The 15216-nt window shown below is 45.3% G+C and overlaps 1 protein-coding gene across 1 annotated transcript in view; it reads left to right on the top strand.

Moving 5' to 3' along the window:
• Nucleotides 1-15216, top strand: part of BLNK (B cell linker) — a 76677-nt gene that overhangs the window by 28724 nt on the left and 32737 nt on the right. Inside the window, exons 4-7 of the mRNA XM_022569225.2 lie at nucleotides 8910-8950; nucleotides 11647-11721; nucleotides 13235-13366; nucleotides 13456-13612. Coding sequence (XP_022424933.1) covers nucleotides 8910-8950; nucleotides 11647-11721; nucleotides 13235-13366; nucleotides 13456-13612 — 405 coding nt within the window. The remainder of the gene's footprint in view (nucleotides 1-8909; nucleotides 8951-11646; nucleotides 11722-13234; nucleotides 13367-13455; nucleotides 13613-15216) is intronic.

Here is a 15216-nt window from a genome sequence, read left to right as displayed (position 1 = left end):
AAGCCTGTCTGGTCCAGTCACGGAGAGACAACCCTGGAGTGATGAAGATGCGATCCATTTCCTGTGGCTTCCTAAGTCTCTCCGGGTGGCCACACAGTGCAAGTTTTTAAATATTAAAAAAAGGGGAAACAGAGTTGTTCTGTGAAACTTCAAGGATAGAATTAAGAAGTGAGGTCCTTCGAATGGCTTCTTCTCTAGAATAAACATCTCCAGGTGCTTCAGCCATACCACACAGTCTTTGATTCACTCAACAAATATTACACGAGTGTCCTGTTTGACACTCACTGTGCTAGATATATAATAAGGAACAAAATATAGTCTTCAACCTTAAAGTGCCTAATGACTAGTGGGGAGTCACATAATAAATCAGAACATAAACAGGTAAATACAAATTACCAAACATGGTAACTGCTGTGAAGGAACATGGCAGATGCAGTGATAGGGAATCAGTATGGGGTAAGGGAACAATGTAAGCAGTCAGGGAAGGTCTCTCTGAGATGGTGACATTCAATTTGAATCCTGGGGAATTAGGAGGAACGTTTGTCACTTTGTAGATGACCCAGCAGCACTGGAGATGCTGGATACAAACATTAGGTGCTCAGAGGCAATTCGATCTATCTGACTTCAGGATGGATGTCTGGCCTCCTCATACTCAACTGTCTCCTTGCTCATGCCCTCACCCAGGCCCCTTCTTTTCCTCTACTTTTTACTTGGGCAGAAGACAGGGAGCATTCATGATTTATTCACCCTTTGGCCTAACCCACACACACTGGAGATCATCCTTGATTCCTCCTCTTCCTTCAACCTCTACAAAAAAAATTAATCTCTAAAACTTATTAATTCTCTCTTTTAAGTGTCTCTCAAATATTTTTGCCCCTCTCTATGTACATGGCTACAGCTCAGACCCTGGTCATCTCTTGCTTGTCCTAGAACAAAAGCCTCTAAGTAGTCTCCTGAATTCCTAATTCCACGGGGTCCTCTCAACCTCCACCAGAGAACTGTTCTGAAATACCTTTGCTTAAATATTTTCACGGCTCTACATCATCAACAAGAAGAACTGCGAACTACCGAGCCTGCATACAAGGTCCTTCAATGCCTAGCCACTAAATGGCTGTGTAACTTTGGACAACTCACTCTTTTCTCCTTTTCTAGATCACGCAGGGCTGAACCAGAAGACCTGTTAGGTTCCCGCCAAAGCAAATACTCAACACTCTGGCAGAAACACAAGTCCTGGGAGCCCAGGGCCCACTGATGAAGCAAGTCTCTCCTAACCTTCCCTGGCTTTAGAACTTTGCCTCTTCCAATCTCCTTGATGCTCAGAAGTTCCCTTTCTTGACTTCAGACACCTGCTCTCTTCCCTGAAATCCCCCAAATAGTCTTGATATCAATACATTTGTACTTAATCTCTCTTGGAACACAGAAACCTGGCCCAGTCAGGTCTTCTAAATCTTTGCTACTCAAAGTGTAATTCCTAGCCTGGCAGCAACAGCATCACCTGGGAGCTTGTTAGAAATGCAAAATCTCTGCTCCACCCTAGAACTACTGGATCAGAATTTGCATTTTAAGAAGAACTCCAGAGGATTTGAATGTATATTAAATTTGACAAACCCTGCTATAAACCACCAACTCTATCCTTATTGATTCTCCTGAACTGAAAGACAAATCTGTTGAAGTTCCAGAATCTCTAAAATTCATCCTATTGTTTCACCAGACCTATACGGCCTTGCTTAATCTCCCTGCTCTTACACTCAATCCCTGGAAAAGGTCCTTTTGGCAAAACCACCATCATCACCTGCAGTTAGTACCCCCTTTGCCAATCCCTGCCCCCCCCAACTCATGTCCCAGGAGCATTTCCAGCTACTTTCCCTGAGCCTTGGGGTCCCTGCGCAGCCGGAAGCCTGGGGCCTCAGAAACCAACCCTGACAGTTCCTCCTGAACCTATAGCATCTTCAAGGATCTTGGAGGCCCCAGTGCTTGGAGACCTTAGCCCACCAGACCTCCTGAGCCCAGGAAGCCTATCAAGTGCTCCCTGGAGGTCTGTGCAGATTTGATCCACCCAAGGCTTCTGAAACAGCCCCACCTGTTTCAGCTGGATGCTGGAATTATGTCCTCTTTCCAGTTCCGGAAACAAATGGCTTCCCAAACCCTTTAAGCCAAGTTGGAGAGTGTGTTGACCTTGGTGATGCTGACCTTCAGAGAGCAGAGGATAGAAAGAGCCAGCGCCCCCCAGAGGTCAGCAAAAGAGTAACCACAGTCCCTCTAGTGGAGTGTGTAAGGACAAAGCTTGAACTATACAAAGAATGGAAGCCTGGACCTCCTACAGATGCAGGTCAGGCCAGTGTGCAGCCTGTTGCTTTCACTTCAGACCTCACAACCCTACTTGGTCTCTGAGGAGGGAACATTGCTCACAGGGAGCTCACGGTCCACTGAGCAAACTGTTTTACTCCTGTGCAGCTGGCATTGTTGTGGGAAAGGAAGATCCAAAACATATCGGTGTTTACTCTGTCCTGGGCATTATGCTAAGCTCTTTACAGACATTAGCTCATTTAATCTCCCATTAGCACATTATGTAGAAATGACTATCTCAGTTTCACAAATGAGGAAAATGTGTTTCAGGAACATTAAGTAACCTGTCCAAGGTTACTGCAGCCACTAAAAAGAAGACCCACCCCAGGCTTCCATTTTTCCTCCCTTTGACCCAAGCTGGGATGGCTACACTTTTCTGGGGCATTTCTTATTTACTATTCTGAAAGCCCCAGAGCCTCTGACATTAACACCTGTTTGTTGAACTTTCAGAGTTGAACAGCCTTCTCTATCTTTGAGTCTAAGGTCTGGCTGGAGAGGGAGGGTGGGGAGGGGAGATCAGTCGTGGTGCCCCCAGAGTCTTCTGGGGTCACTGCAGAAGCCCCACTCGTCACTCTGCAAGCCCCTGAGAGGTCAGAACTGAACAAAGCCTCTCTCCTTGTACCCTAGGGCTCTGACAGCCAGGGGCTGTTGTCATGTCCCCAGGGGGTCCACCTTCTCCTCCCACCACTGATAACGTTCAGGGAAGAGATTGGAGCAATGATAAAGCGGGGAGACCTCAGGGCAAAGAAAGATACTTAGACAGGGATTGCTGGGTAAATGCCCACCATAGAAGCAGAGCTTTCTGTTTCTCCTTGGTTTTATCTGAACGCTCAGTGGAGGGCCAGGTGGTTCACATGAGATTTCAGCTGCAGGAGCCAACACAGCCTGGCCTCCAATCCAGCCCCCATACTCACCAGCCATGTGCCTCAGACACATTTGCCTTAGCCCCAGTTTCCTTGATTGTAAAACAGAGATAATAATGGCACCTACCACATAGTCCTGCTTTGAGGATAAATGAAGAAATACACTTATAACACTTCCCCTAGCACCCAGCACATAGGAGGTATTCAATGATGGAATCTATTATTATTTTCCTCATTGTCACCCATTCAACACATTTATCAGTTTATGCTTTTATTAATGCAGAACTACAAATGCAAAATGCCATCCAGACCCAAAGATAAATTAAATAGGTCTTGCTTTTCAGTACAGAGAGACACAAACAACTTAATCATAGCACAGGGCAGAATGAAGTACATGCCACAAGGGGCCAGCAGCATCTACGAGGGCTCAGAGAAAGAAGTTGATGGGTTATGAGCAGAGGGACTGGGAAAGACCTTATGGAGGAGGGATGACAGGGATTTCCATGGAAGAAGGAAGATGGGCTGGGGGAGCAGCGCTAGCAGAGCAGAGAACTATCAAAAGTGCAGGCTGGATGAACCAGCTGTCTGGTATTACTAGACGTGAACAAGGAAGATCCGGCTGCAAGAGGAGCCGATGGAGCGACAGCAGGTTCAGGTGTTTGAATGTGTTGATACAGAAGCTTGACTTTATTCCACAGGGAGCCACTGATGATTCTTGAGGAAAGGAACAGCATGATCCAAACTTTATTTTAAGAAAATAGCCAGAAACGGTCGGAAGGATGGATTGAAGAGGAAGGATAATGGAGACAGGAAAACTAGTTAGATGATGCCTGCAACTGCTTTCACCAGTAGCTAATCAGAAAGGGACCCTGCCTGACTGAGACCAGGAGTGAACCAAGGCAGGGAAGCGTGTCTTACAAAAGCATTTTATAAAGGTTTCTACTGTAAATGATTGAAACAAAAACATCTTGCGCCCTTACGTTTTGACCTTCAGTTATCCCCAGACTTAAGGTATTAGAAATTTATTCCCCCACTGTTCCAGTATTGGCATATTGGGAAGAGGACTTGTTCACCTATTCTTCTAGAGTTTCTTGGCAAACCTAATGATCAGAATACACTATAATTTGGTATAAGTCAACCCAGCGAATAATTTCATAAGAATTATTTTCTGTTAATGTCAAAGTTTGCCTCACGTTTGACTTGTAGAATGAAGCTCCTTCTTAGAGCCTATCATGCTTTTCCGAGAGAGGGTGCTGTTGATGCCGCTGCTTAAAATCTGGCCACCTTGATCCAAAGACTTCCTTCTGGCCGTGCTTCAGCTCCATAATTCTTTTCCTTGTGCCTCTGTGGACTCCCCCTGGTTCTGGAGTCAGTGGTCTGCTGTGGCAGGGGATAGAAATGGCAAGAAAAGCTTCCACTGAGGTTCTGGGAGATTCAGGGACCATCCACCAGGCCTTCTAGCCGTGGCTGCTCAGTGGGGTGGGAGGGAAGATGGGATGCTTTATGGTGCAGTCATCAGAGCCACTCTGCCATCTGAACCTGTGTCTCATTGAGTGAATTGTATTTAGACTCCAAGGTCAGTTTATGTGATGGGATTGACGCTAAGCTTCTCATACTCTAAACGTGTTTTGGTGGGAAAGGGGTCTAATAGTCTCCTTGACTGTCATAATCCAGACCTATTTTATTCTTCAAGATCATAAGCTACTTAAGACCTGTCACATCCATTTTTATACACCCTGTGGAGCCTAAGACAGTGCCTGCACCCTGGAGCCCAAGGACAATGAGGCAGCATGACGCTGGGGTTCAGAGCATGCACTTGGAAGTCAATCAACTTCCAGGGCTCAACCCTTGGTTTTACCATTTACTATATGACCTTCGGCAAATGATCTATTTTCTCTAGTCCTCAGTTTCCTCATAAAATTTTTGAGAGAGCTAAGTGAGTACAAAGCTCTGATAATATTGCCTGGCATGGAGTAAAGCACCAGAAAAAAAATTTTTTTACAAGAAAGTCAACATTTGAGCCACAGAGAATCATAGAAGTTACTCTCTTTTAGAGATCTGGAATTTTATTTTATAGATCTGGAAAATTGAGGCCGAGAGATGTTAGATATTCTTGCCTACTCTCCAACTAGTTAGAAACAGATCCTGGATGAGAATTTAGGTCTATCTGACTCCCTGTCCAGTGCTCTTCCTATTACACCATCCACATATTGACTCAAAGAAATCCTTGGAAGCAGCACAGTATGGATTGCTACTCCCAGGTCCCAAAAATGTCCCTTGACAAAGACATATAAGGGTCAGATGCACCATTTCTCTGCCCCAGTGAGACTTTTCTTAACACATTGAGAACTGACTTTATTTTATTTTATATTATTTTTTTCAAAATTCTTTTTCTTATTAGTCAACCATTTTACATACATCAGTGTATACGTGTCAATCCCAATCTCCCAATTCATCACACCACCACACCACCCCCACCACTTTCTGCCCTTGGTGTCCATACGTTTGCTCTCTACATCTGTGTCTCAATTTCTGCTCTGCAAACCGGTTCATCTGTACCATTTTCTAGGTTCCACATATATGTGTTAATAGATACTTGTTTTTCTCTTTCTGACTTACTTCATTCTGTATGACAGTCTCTAGACCCATCCATGTCTCAACAAATGACCCAGTGTCGTTCCTTTTCATGCCTGAGTAATATTCCATTGTATATATGTACCACAACTTCTTTATCCATTTGTCTGTCGATGGGCATTTAGGTTGCTTCCATCACCTGGCTATTGTTGATAGTGCTGCAATGAACATTGGGGTGCATGTGTCTTTTTGAATTATGGTTTTCTCTGGGTATATGCCCAGTAGTGGGATTGCTGGATCATATGGTAATTCTATTTTTAGTTCTTTAAGGAACCTCCATACTGTTCTCCATAGTGGCTGTATCAATTTACATTCCCACCAAATGTGAAAGAGGGTTCCCTTTTCTCCACACCCTCTCCAGCATTTGTTGTTTGTAGATTTTCTGATGATGCCCATTCTAACTGGTGTGAGGTGATACCTCATTGTAGTTCTGATTTGCATCTCTCTAATAACTAGTGATGTTGAGCAGCTTTTCATGTGCTTCTTGGCCATCTGTATGTCTTCTTTGGAGAGCTGTCTATTTAGGTCTTCTGCCCATCTTTGGATTGGGTTGTTTGTTTTTTTAATATTGAGCTGCATGAGCTGTTTATATATTTTGGAGACTAATCATTTGTCTGTTGATTCATTTCCAAATATTTCTCCCATTCTGAGGGTTGTCTTTTCGTCTTGTTTATAGTTTCCTTTGTTGTGCAAAAGCTTTTAAGTTTCATTAGGTCCCGTTTGTTTATTTTTGTTTTTATTTCCATTACTCTAGGAGGTGGATCAAAAAAGATCTTGCTGTGATTTATGTCAAAGAGTGTTCTTCCTATGTTTTCCTCTAAGAGTTTTACAGTGTCTGGTCTTACATTTCGGTCTCAGATCCATTTTGAGTTTATTTTTGTGTATGGTGTTAGGGAGTGTTCTAATTTCATTCTTTTACATGTAGCTGTCCAGTTTTCCCAGCACCACTTATTGAAGAGACTGTCTTTTCTCCATTCTATATCCTTGCCTCCTTTGTCACAGATTAGTTGACCATAGGTGTGTGGGTTTATCTCTGGGCTTTCTATCCTGTTCCATTGATCTGTATTTCTGTTTTTGTGCCACTACCATATTGTCTTGATTACTGTAGCTTTGCAGTGTAGTCTGAAGTAAGGGAGTCTGATTCCTCCAGCTCCATTTTTTTCCCTCAAGACTGCTTTGGCTATTTGGGGTCTTTTGTGTCTCCATACAAATTTTAAGATTTTTTGTTCTAGTTCTGTAAAAATGCCATTGGTAATTTGATAGGGATTGCATTGAATCTGTAGATTGCTTTGTGTAGTATAGTCATTTTCACAATATTGATTCTTCCAATCCAAGAACATGGTATGTCTCTCCATCTGCTGGTATCATCTTTAATTTCTTTCATCAGTGTCTTACAGTTTTCTGCATACAGGTTTTTTGTCTCCCTAGGTAGGTTTATTCCTAGGTATTTTATTCTTTTTGTTGCAGTGGTAGATGGGAGTGTTTCCTTAATTTCTCTTTCAGATTTTTCATCATTAGTGTATAGGAATGCAAGAGATTTCTGTGCATTAATTTTGTATTGGGCAACTTTACCAAATTCATTGATTAGCTCTAGCAGTTTTCTGGTGGCATCTTTAGGATTCTCTATGTATAGTATCATGTCATCTGCAAACAGTGGCAGCTTTACTTCTTCTTTTCCAATTTGTATTCCTTTTATTTCTTTTTCTTCTCTGATTGCCGTGGCTAGGACTTCCAAAACTATGTTGAATAATAGTGGTGAGAGTGGACATCCTTGTCTGGTTCCTGATCTTAGAGGAAATGGTTTCAGTTTTTCACCATTGAGAATGATGTTTGCTGTGAGTTTGTCATATATGGCCTTTATTATGTTGAAGTAGTTTCCCTCTCTGCCCACTTTCTGGAGAGTTTTTATCATAAATGGGTGTTGAATTTTGTCAAAAGCTTTTTCTGCATCTATTGAGATGATCATATGGTTTTTATTCTTCAGTTTGTTAATATGGTGTATCACATTGATTGATTTGCATATATTGACGAATTCTTGCATCCCTGGGATAAATCCCACTTGATCATGGTGTATGATCCTTTTAATATGTTGTTGGATTCTGTTTGCTAGTATTTTGTTGAGGATTTTTTGCGTCTATATTCATCAGTGATATTGGTCTGTAATTTTCTTTTTTTGTAGTATCTTTGTCTGGTTTTGGTATCAGGGTGATGGTGGCTTCATAGAATGAGTTTGGGTGTGTTCCTTCCTCCGTAATTTTTTGGAAGAGTTTGAGAAGGATGGGTGTTAGCTCTTTTCTAAACGTTTGATAGAATTCACCTGTGAAACCATCTGGTCCTGTACTTTTGTTTGTGGGAAGACTTTTAATCACAGTTTCAATTTCATTACTTGTGATTGGTCTGTTCATATTTTCTATTTCTTCCTGGTTCAGTCTTGGGAGGTTATACCTTTCTAAGAATTTGTCCATTTCTTCCAGGTTGTCCATTTGATTGGCATAGAGTTGCTTGTAGTAGTCTCTTAGGATGCTTTGTATTTCTGCGGTGTCTGTTGTAACTTCTCCTTTTTCATTTCTAATTTTATTGATTTGAGTCCTCTCCCTCTTTTTCTTGATGAGTCTGGTTAATGGTTTATCAATTTTGTTTATCTCCTCAAAGAACCAGCTTTTAGTTTTATTGATCTTTGCTATTGTTTTCTTTGGTTCTATTTCATTTATTTCTGCTCTGATATTTATGATTTCTTTCCTTCTGCTAACTTTGGGTTTTGTTTGTTCTTCTTTCTCTAGCTCCTTTAGGTGTAAGTTTAGATTGTTTATTTGAGATTTTTCTTGTTTCTTGAGGTAGGCTTGTATAGCTATAAACTTCCCTCTGAGAACTGACTTTAAAAAAAGAAACAAAAAAAGGATTTGAAAGGAATGAACATGAGATGACTGTAATAACCATTCAAGGCCTAGTAGATAGGAGCAGGTGGCTCAAAGGCAGAGAAGGCAGGTTCGGGGTGCTTGTGGACAGGGTGGAGCTGGTCAGCTGAGACTTATGTTTGTGCATTCTGCTTCCCACATGCCATTTCAGAGAGGCCAGCTGACGAAGAGGAGCAGTGGTCAGATGACTTTGTAAGTATTTGTTCCTGGGACTAGAAGGGTATCATTTCCACCAGGGCCCCTGGGAGGCCTTTATAAAGACTTGTTTCTGAATGACACGCTGGTGGTCAGCTGCCCATCACGGAGGGGAGATGGCTGGGCTGGAAGGGCCACCTATAGGCAGGGCAGCAATAACCTCACAACGGCTGACTTGAGCAAGCACCATCATGTGCCAAGCTATGAGCTTCATACTTATTCCCTCATGTAATCCTCATGACAGCCCTATGAGTAGGCATTCTTATCCCCATTTTCTGCTGGTATTCAGAGTACTCACCAGCACAGCCAAAACAGATGTTAAAATGCTTGAATATTTCCAAATCAGTTGGCAAATGCCTCTGCCCTGAATTCTGCAGTGCCCCATCACTGCTTGGTCCCTGCCAGGAGCCCTAAACAAACTAAAGAGTGAATGCTTGGCACATCGGGGAGTCTCCAGGACACTCCTTAAGGTCATGGTCAGTACCTGGGCTGGATTTGTTCTTAAACAGTTTGGACATCAGCCCTGCCCATTTTACAGGTGAAGAAACCAAGACATGGAGAGTTTAAGTAACTTGCAATTCCAAAATTCAAACCCAGGCTCTCAGATCTCAGAAGCAGACTTTTAAAACTCAAGGGGCTTGCTGTGACCAAGAAGATATGAATGGACTCTGGGGGCCACAGATGGAGAGGGCTCTCCCTGACCATGATGACTTTGGAGTGGTGTGTCAGAATTAATTGTGAACCTCTTCAAGATGGCTCTGCAACCCACAGGGCCCCAGGGGCCACTTCTCTTTGGGCCTGAATCTTATAGAGACAAGACATCCTAAAAACTTTTCTGTACAATGATTATTCCTCACATATCAGATTCATGCAGAATGTTAGGCTGCTCCAGTCTGTGAGCTTTATGTCTGGAAGGGATCCAAGAGGGCCTCCACACAACCACATACCCCATAAGGAAACTGAGGCCAAGAGCCTGAAAATGACTTGCTGACCATCTCTCAATTACTCAGTGACCCAGTAGGATGAGAACCCAGGACTCCTGTCCAGTGCCCAGAATTGAGCCTGAGCCCAGCTCTGCACTGTGTACATCACCTGGAGTTTATTCAGAGTATCAGGAGACGGAAGTTCCTCCCGTTTCAACTGCAGAGAAAATATTTTTGTAAAGAAGGAGTGAGGTGGCCTCACTGTGGGTCACCTAGGCATGGAGAGCCTCCCAGGGCCCAGCAGCACTGATCCCTCAGAAGCACTGCAGCTGCGCCCCCTGCTGGAGGCACACACACACAGGGCCACATCAGAAGCAAAGTTAAGGCGCTGGACCAACCTCCCCCAGGCAACCGAGAAAACTGAGCTCGCTGGCTGGAGGAAGACAAGGTGGGGACCTAGCAAACACAAAATAAAATCAGCCTGAAGAGGAGGGAATGACTTGTGTCCCCAGAGTTAAACAACCAAAATGAAGGTACCAGCTATAGTAAGGATTGATTGAACATTCACTCACAATTTTTACCTTATTGGATTCCCTTGGTACATAGAATGAAATACAGGCTTGTTGCTAAAGCCTCCAGACCTGATGAAATCTGACCCCTGCAGCCATGTCTAGCCTTCCCTGCACCCCCTCAGCAGGGGTTGCTCATCCCAGCCCAGGCACACAGGCCTGCCCTCAGTCCCTACAGCAGGTCGAGGTCCTGCCTAACTCAGCAAATTCAGACTCATGGTCCTTGGGCAGGTGAAGGAAGAGCGGAAGAAAGGAGAAACCAGGGTATCCCCAACCTTCTTCACTTGGTCGGCTCCTTCTTGTACTTCAGGCTTGGCTTAAGTGTCTGCTTCTCACCAGGAAGGCCTTTCCAGCACCCCTCTCCAAGACAGAATCCCTCTTCCCTTTGCTCTCTGTCTCAGGAACCTGATCATTCCCTCAGTGCATCTATGACCAGGCATATCTATTTTATCTGTTTGATTATTTACTTATTTATTATTCACTATTTGTTTGTTGTTGGTCTCCCATGCTAGCATACAAGCACTCTGAGGCCAGGGACTGTGCTCTGAGTCAAGCATGATGGCTGGCACATAGTAGGTGCTCAATAAATATTGATTACATGCATGAAGGAATGGACAATTTGAGAAGATTTTTGTCTGATTACACATTCCCTTCTTCAAAGTTCCCATTAGACTGTCCAAAGTATTGTACTTCCTCAAGTATTGAATGAGTGAATGGATTAATTAATTAATTAATTAACAAAAGAAGTTTGTTTGTCATAATTTAGAATAATTTGGGGGGAGGGGATGTTTTTAAACTCTCAGAAGTTTGAATAGATTCCCTTTTAATTCTCTTGATGAAAAGGCATTCAACACATTCTCCTGTGCTTGAAGTAAGAGGGGCTTGTGGTGCATCTCCCACAGAAAAGACTTTCCAAATGAAGGGCCAGTTCAGCACTTCCTGAGCATCCATTGCCTCCTCCTCAGTCCCTTCAGAGCCCAGGCAGCAGCTCAGCGCATTCATTCATTCCAAGTATGCTGGGTGTGCACCTACCCTGCAGCAGGTCCCATGCTGGGCCCTGGATATATAGTCTCAGTCTGGTCCTCATGGGGGCACAGTCTGGTAGGCAGCCCAGTGTCAGAAGGCGGCTGCCAGGAACAGCTGACGTGGGATCTCTCTTTTTCTACCTTCTCCGCCACCTCTGCCAACCTGGTCCTCTCAGTCAGACTGCTGTGCTGGAGGGGCTGCAAGGACTCCAGACTCCTCCCCGGGATCCACACTGATCCTCAGCCTCCAGGTAATGAAGTCTAGGAAGCCAGTCCCTGCTCCACGAAAACTGAAACAAAGTGGGGTGCCCAAACCGTCCCCCATTCGGGCACATGTGTCTGGCTGCCCACTGGTTCTTTCACTTTCTGAATGTCTATTAAAGCAACTGCTTCTCAGTGCTCATACTGACGTCTCCCTGGGATGCTGCAACAGCACTAATTGGGTCCTTGGCCTGGATGAAGAGAGTCCCTGGCTTGGGAAGCCAGGGTCTTGCCCTGTTAAGCCTCCCCCCGGCCCACCCTTTCACTCCCACTCCACCTCCCAGGCCTCCAGCCTGGGAACAGTCTTTGGCTTCTCCAGAGCACAGGCTCAAATTACTCAACTCCTCTGGGCCTCAGTTTCCGCCAAGTGCAAAATGGGATTTTTAAAAAACTATCTCATACGATTGTGATGAGGGGTCAATGAGGTATACAGTGCATGGAAATGTTAGTTATAATAATAATCATTACTATTATCATTACTTTATTCAGCCTAATTTCATATTCCCATTTGCTATTTCTGACCTAGGGGTTTGGGAAAATCCCCCCTACAGGAATTTTCTTACCTCCCCCCTCTCCCTGTCCCTTCCTGGCTCCCCCATGCCAGGGTAAGGACAAGCACCCTCCTTTGGGCTCCTTCCTCCTTTTATTCTGTCTCCCCCCACTCCTCCAGCCACCTCGGGAAAAGCTCTATTTTCAGCCTCCTTTCTCTTTCCTTATCCCACTCTTCACCCTCTTCCTCTCCTCTCTCACATCTCCCTATGGACTGAGGAGGAAAGCACAGTGCTCGCTCACTGATTCCTTCATTTGTTCCAAACATCCTGAGTGTCTCTCATGTGCTGGCCCTGTCACGGGCCCTGAGGATACAGCAATGAAGGAAACGCTATACCTGCCTCAATGTTACACAATTGCCAGGGAAAGGAGACAGGCCAAAAGGCAGGTACATCATAGATTCATTGGAAAATCATGTATGGATTGAGCATCATGTCAGGCAGTGTGAGGGGGCAGTGGGCACAGAGGTCAGAGGACCTCTTAAGTCCTGAATCAAATATTTCCTCCATATGGATATATGTATGTGTGCCACACACATAAACTATCTCTGAACAAAACGCACAAGAAGCTAGTCCCTCTGTTTACCTCTAGGGAGAGGAACTGAGTGGCTGGGAAGACTTCCCTCCTTGTGAACTGTTGGAACTTTAGACTGGCTCAACGTATTTTCAATATGGACTTAAATAAAATTTATATAAAAAAACAAACAAAAAGAAAGAGAATGGACTCTGAGTCAATTTGAAGTCCTTGTCCCTGCAACTGTCCAGCTCTGTTTAAAACAAACCAACCTTATCTCCTCAAAGTTGTCTGTATCCCTGAGCTTCTCCTTACCCTCTCTTATTAAACTTGCATTTTCCTCAACCATCATGATTAATAAAACCTATTTGGTTATTCTATTTTATTGGGTCCTTTTTCTGTCTTCTTAAAATATATTTTATCTCTGGTTGTTCTTTGCAGACATACAGAATTCAGCCACCCTTGGGGTTAGAAGTCCATGCGTTCCCCCAGGATAGTAGTCCAGGTGATACGTTTTGGAGCAAAAGGCCCGGCTTCAGCCCCAGGGCTGCTGCTAACAGCTGCCTAACCCTGGTTAGCCGACCCCTCCCAGCCTTGCTTTCTTGTCCCTCTGTCCCTCCTAAGCACGCGCGGGGCACTGAGCATGGTATCTGTACTTGCAGGACAGCGATTATGAAAACCCAGATGAGCACTCCGACTCGGAAATGTATGTGCTGCCGGCCGAGGAGGCTGGGGACGACAGCTACGAGCCACCACCCGCTGAGCAGGAGACTCGGACAGTTCACCGGGCCCTGCCCTTCACCAGGGGCGAGTACGTAGGTGAGTCCCCACCCAGACCTTGGGCGCTCGGCCTTCAGGGCAGCAGGGAGCGGGGCAGGCCAAGGTCGCAGCATGGTGGGCACCTCCCACTCTCACCACCTCCAAGTGGGTCGTCTGATCACTCACAGGCACTGGAGCCCCCGCTGGTAAGTTTGCCCTTTGGGGAAGGGAGGGGGTATCCTCCCTAAACTGGGAATGTTGAAAACAGGCAAAAGATAAAACAAGCACATCCTGACGTGGTTCCCCACCCCACCTCTATTCCTAATAGCCCCCAGAGAAATCAACCCAAGATTAGTCCCTTCTTCTCTTCTGGCTTCCTGCGTACAAGGTTCTGGAATTTCTCTTGAGATGGCTGTATGGAACCAGGATGACCTTCAGGGATCCCAGTGTCTGCTAAGGTCCCTCCTTCCTCCATCCCTCCCACCGCAGCCCCACGCTGGCAGGCTGTACAGATACACTGAGTCTGGACAGTGGAGTTTTAATTGGGGGGAGGGGCAAGGGGAGGGGATAGGAGTGAAGCCCTCTAAGCCTGGAATTAGCCTTATTGGTTAAAAGGACGAGTCTTAGGTGTGGCCTCCAGGCCTGAGTGTAGCTTTTAATGCCCCCCCCGCCCTCCCCCAAGAAGAAGTCTGTGTTCCATTCTAACAGGTGACTAAGTTCAGCAAGGTGAGGTGGGGAGTGTGTCCACATGATCACCGTGAGGCTAGGAGTCGTACAGAGCGTCCCTACATGTAAAGGGTTTAGTGTCCCTTATCCCTGAGGATAACTTCCTCCTTACAGGGTACCAGGTACTGCCCCTGCTTCGTGCCACATCTATTGAGGACCTACTATGTGCTGGAGCTATGCTAAGCAGCAAGCAAGACAGGCAGACTCCCCGGCTTTTTACAGTTTACAACCTAGTGCTTTACAGTCATGGCCTACTTCACCTTCTTGATAATCACAAAGGAAGAAAGTGAGGCTCAGAGGAGTGAACTCACTGGGCCAAGGTTTATAAGTGGCAGAGCTGGGATGCAAGTCGGGCCTTTCAGCCTCCAGAGCCGTGCTCTTCACCACTCTGCTCCACACACCGCAACCAAATTTGTGACCTCGTTCAATCATCGCAACAACCCTGGGAAGGAAGGGGCTGCATCAGGCCTGTTTTACAGACCAAGAAACCGCTATTCAGGACGGTTAAGCGGCTCATTCCAGGTCATACTCTTCGAAGCCTGTCTTCTATGCTTTGCTCCTTCTGATGGGCTTAAATCTTATATTAAGAAATCTCAGTAAACTCCAAGAGCTGCCAATAAAACTACAAAAACTGACAGTCATAGGCATAGTAAAGTAGATGCCTTGGTGCCTGAACGCAGCTACGCCACCAGAAGGAGGCTTCCGAGGAAGCACCAAGTGTAAAGTTAACCACATACCCTCAACGAGGCAGAAGCGCGGGCCGAGGGCTGGAGCAGGCGCTGGGAGGAGAGCAGAGTGGGCCAGGCAGAGGCAGGGGCAGCTGTACCAAGCTAGGGGCCGGCTGTAGCAGGAGGAAGGAGCAGGAAGCCAGGGAAAGCACCTGGGCTGGTTCCGGGAAGGGGAACCCACCAGCTTACTCCTATGCGAAGATTTTCCTA

The sequence above is a fragment of the Delphinapterus leucas genome, chromosome 16 (assembly GCF_059928025.1).
Source record: "Delphinapterus leucas isolate spDelLeu-1000000601 "Yukka" chromosome 16, BTC_Dleu_Yukka2, whole genome shotgun sequence".
NCBI lineage: Eukaryota > Metazoa > Chordata > Mammalia > Artiodactyla > Monodontidae > Delphinapterus > Delphinapterus leucas.
This window is presented reverse-complemented; position numbering and strand designations above follow the sequence as displayed.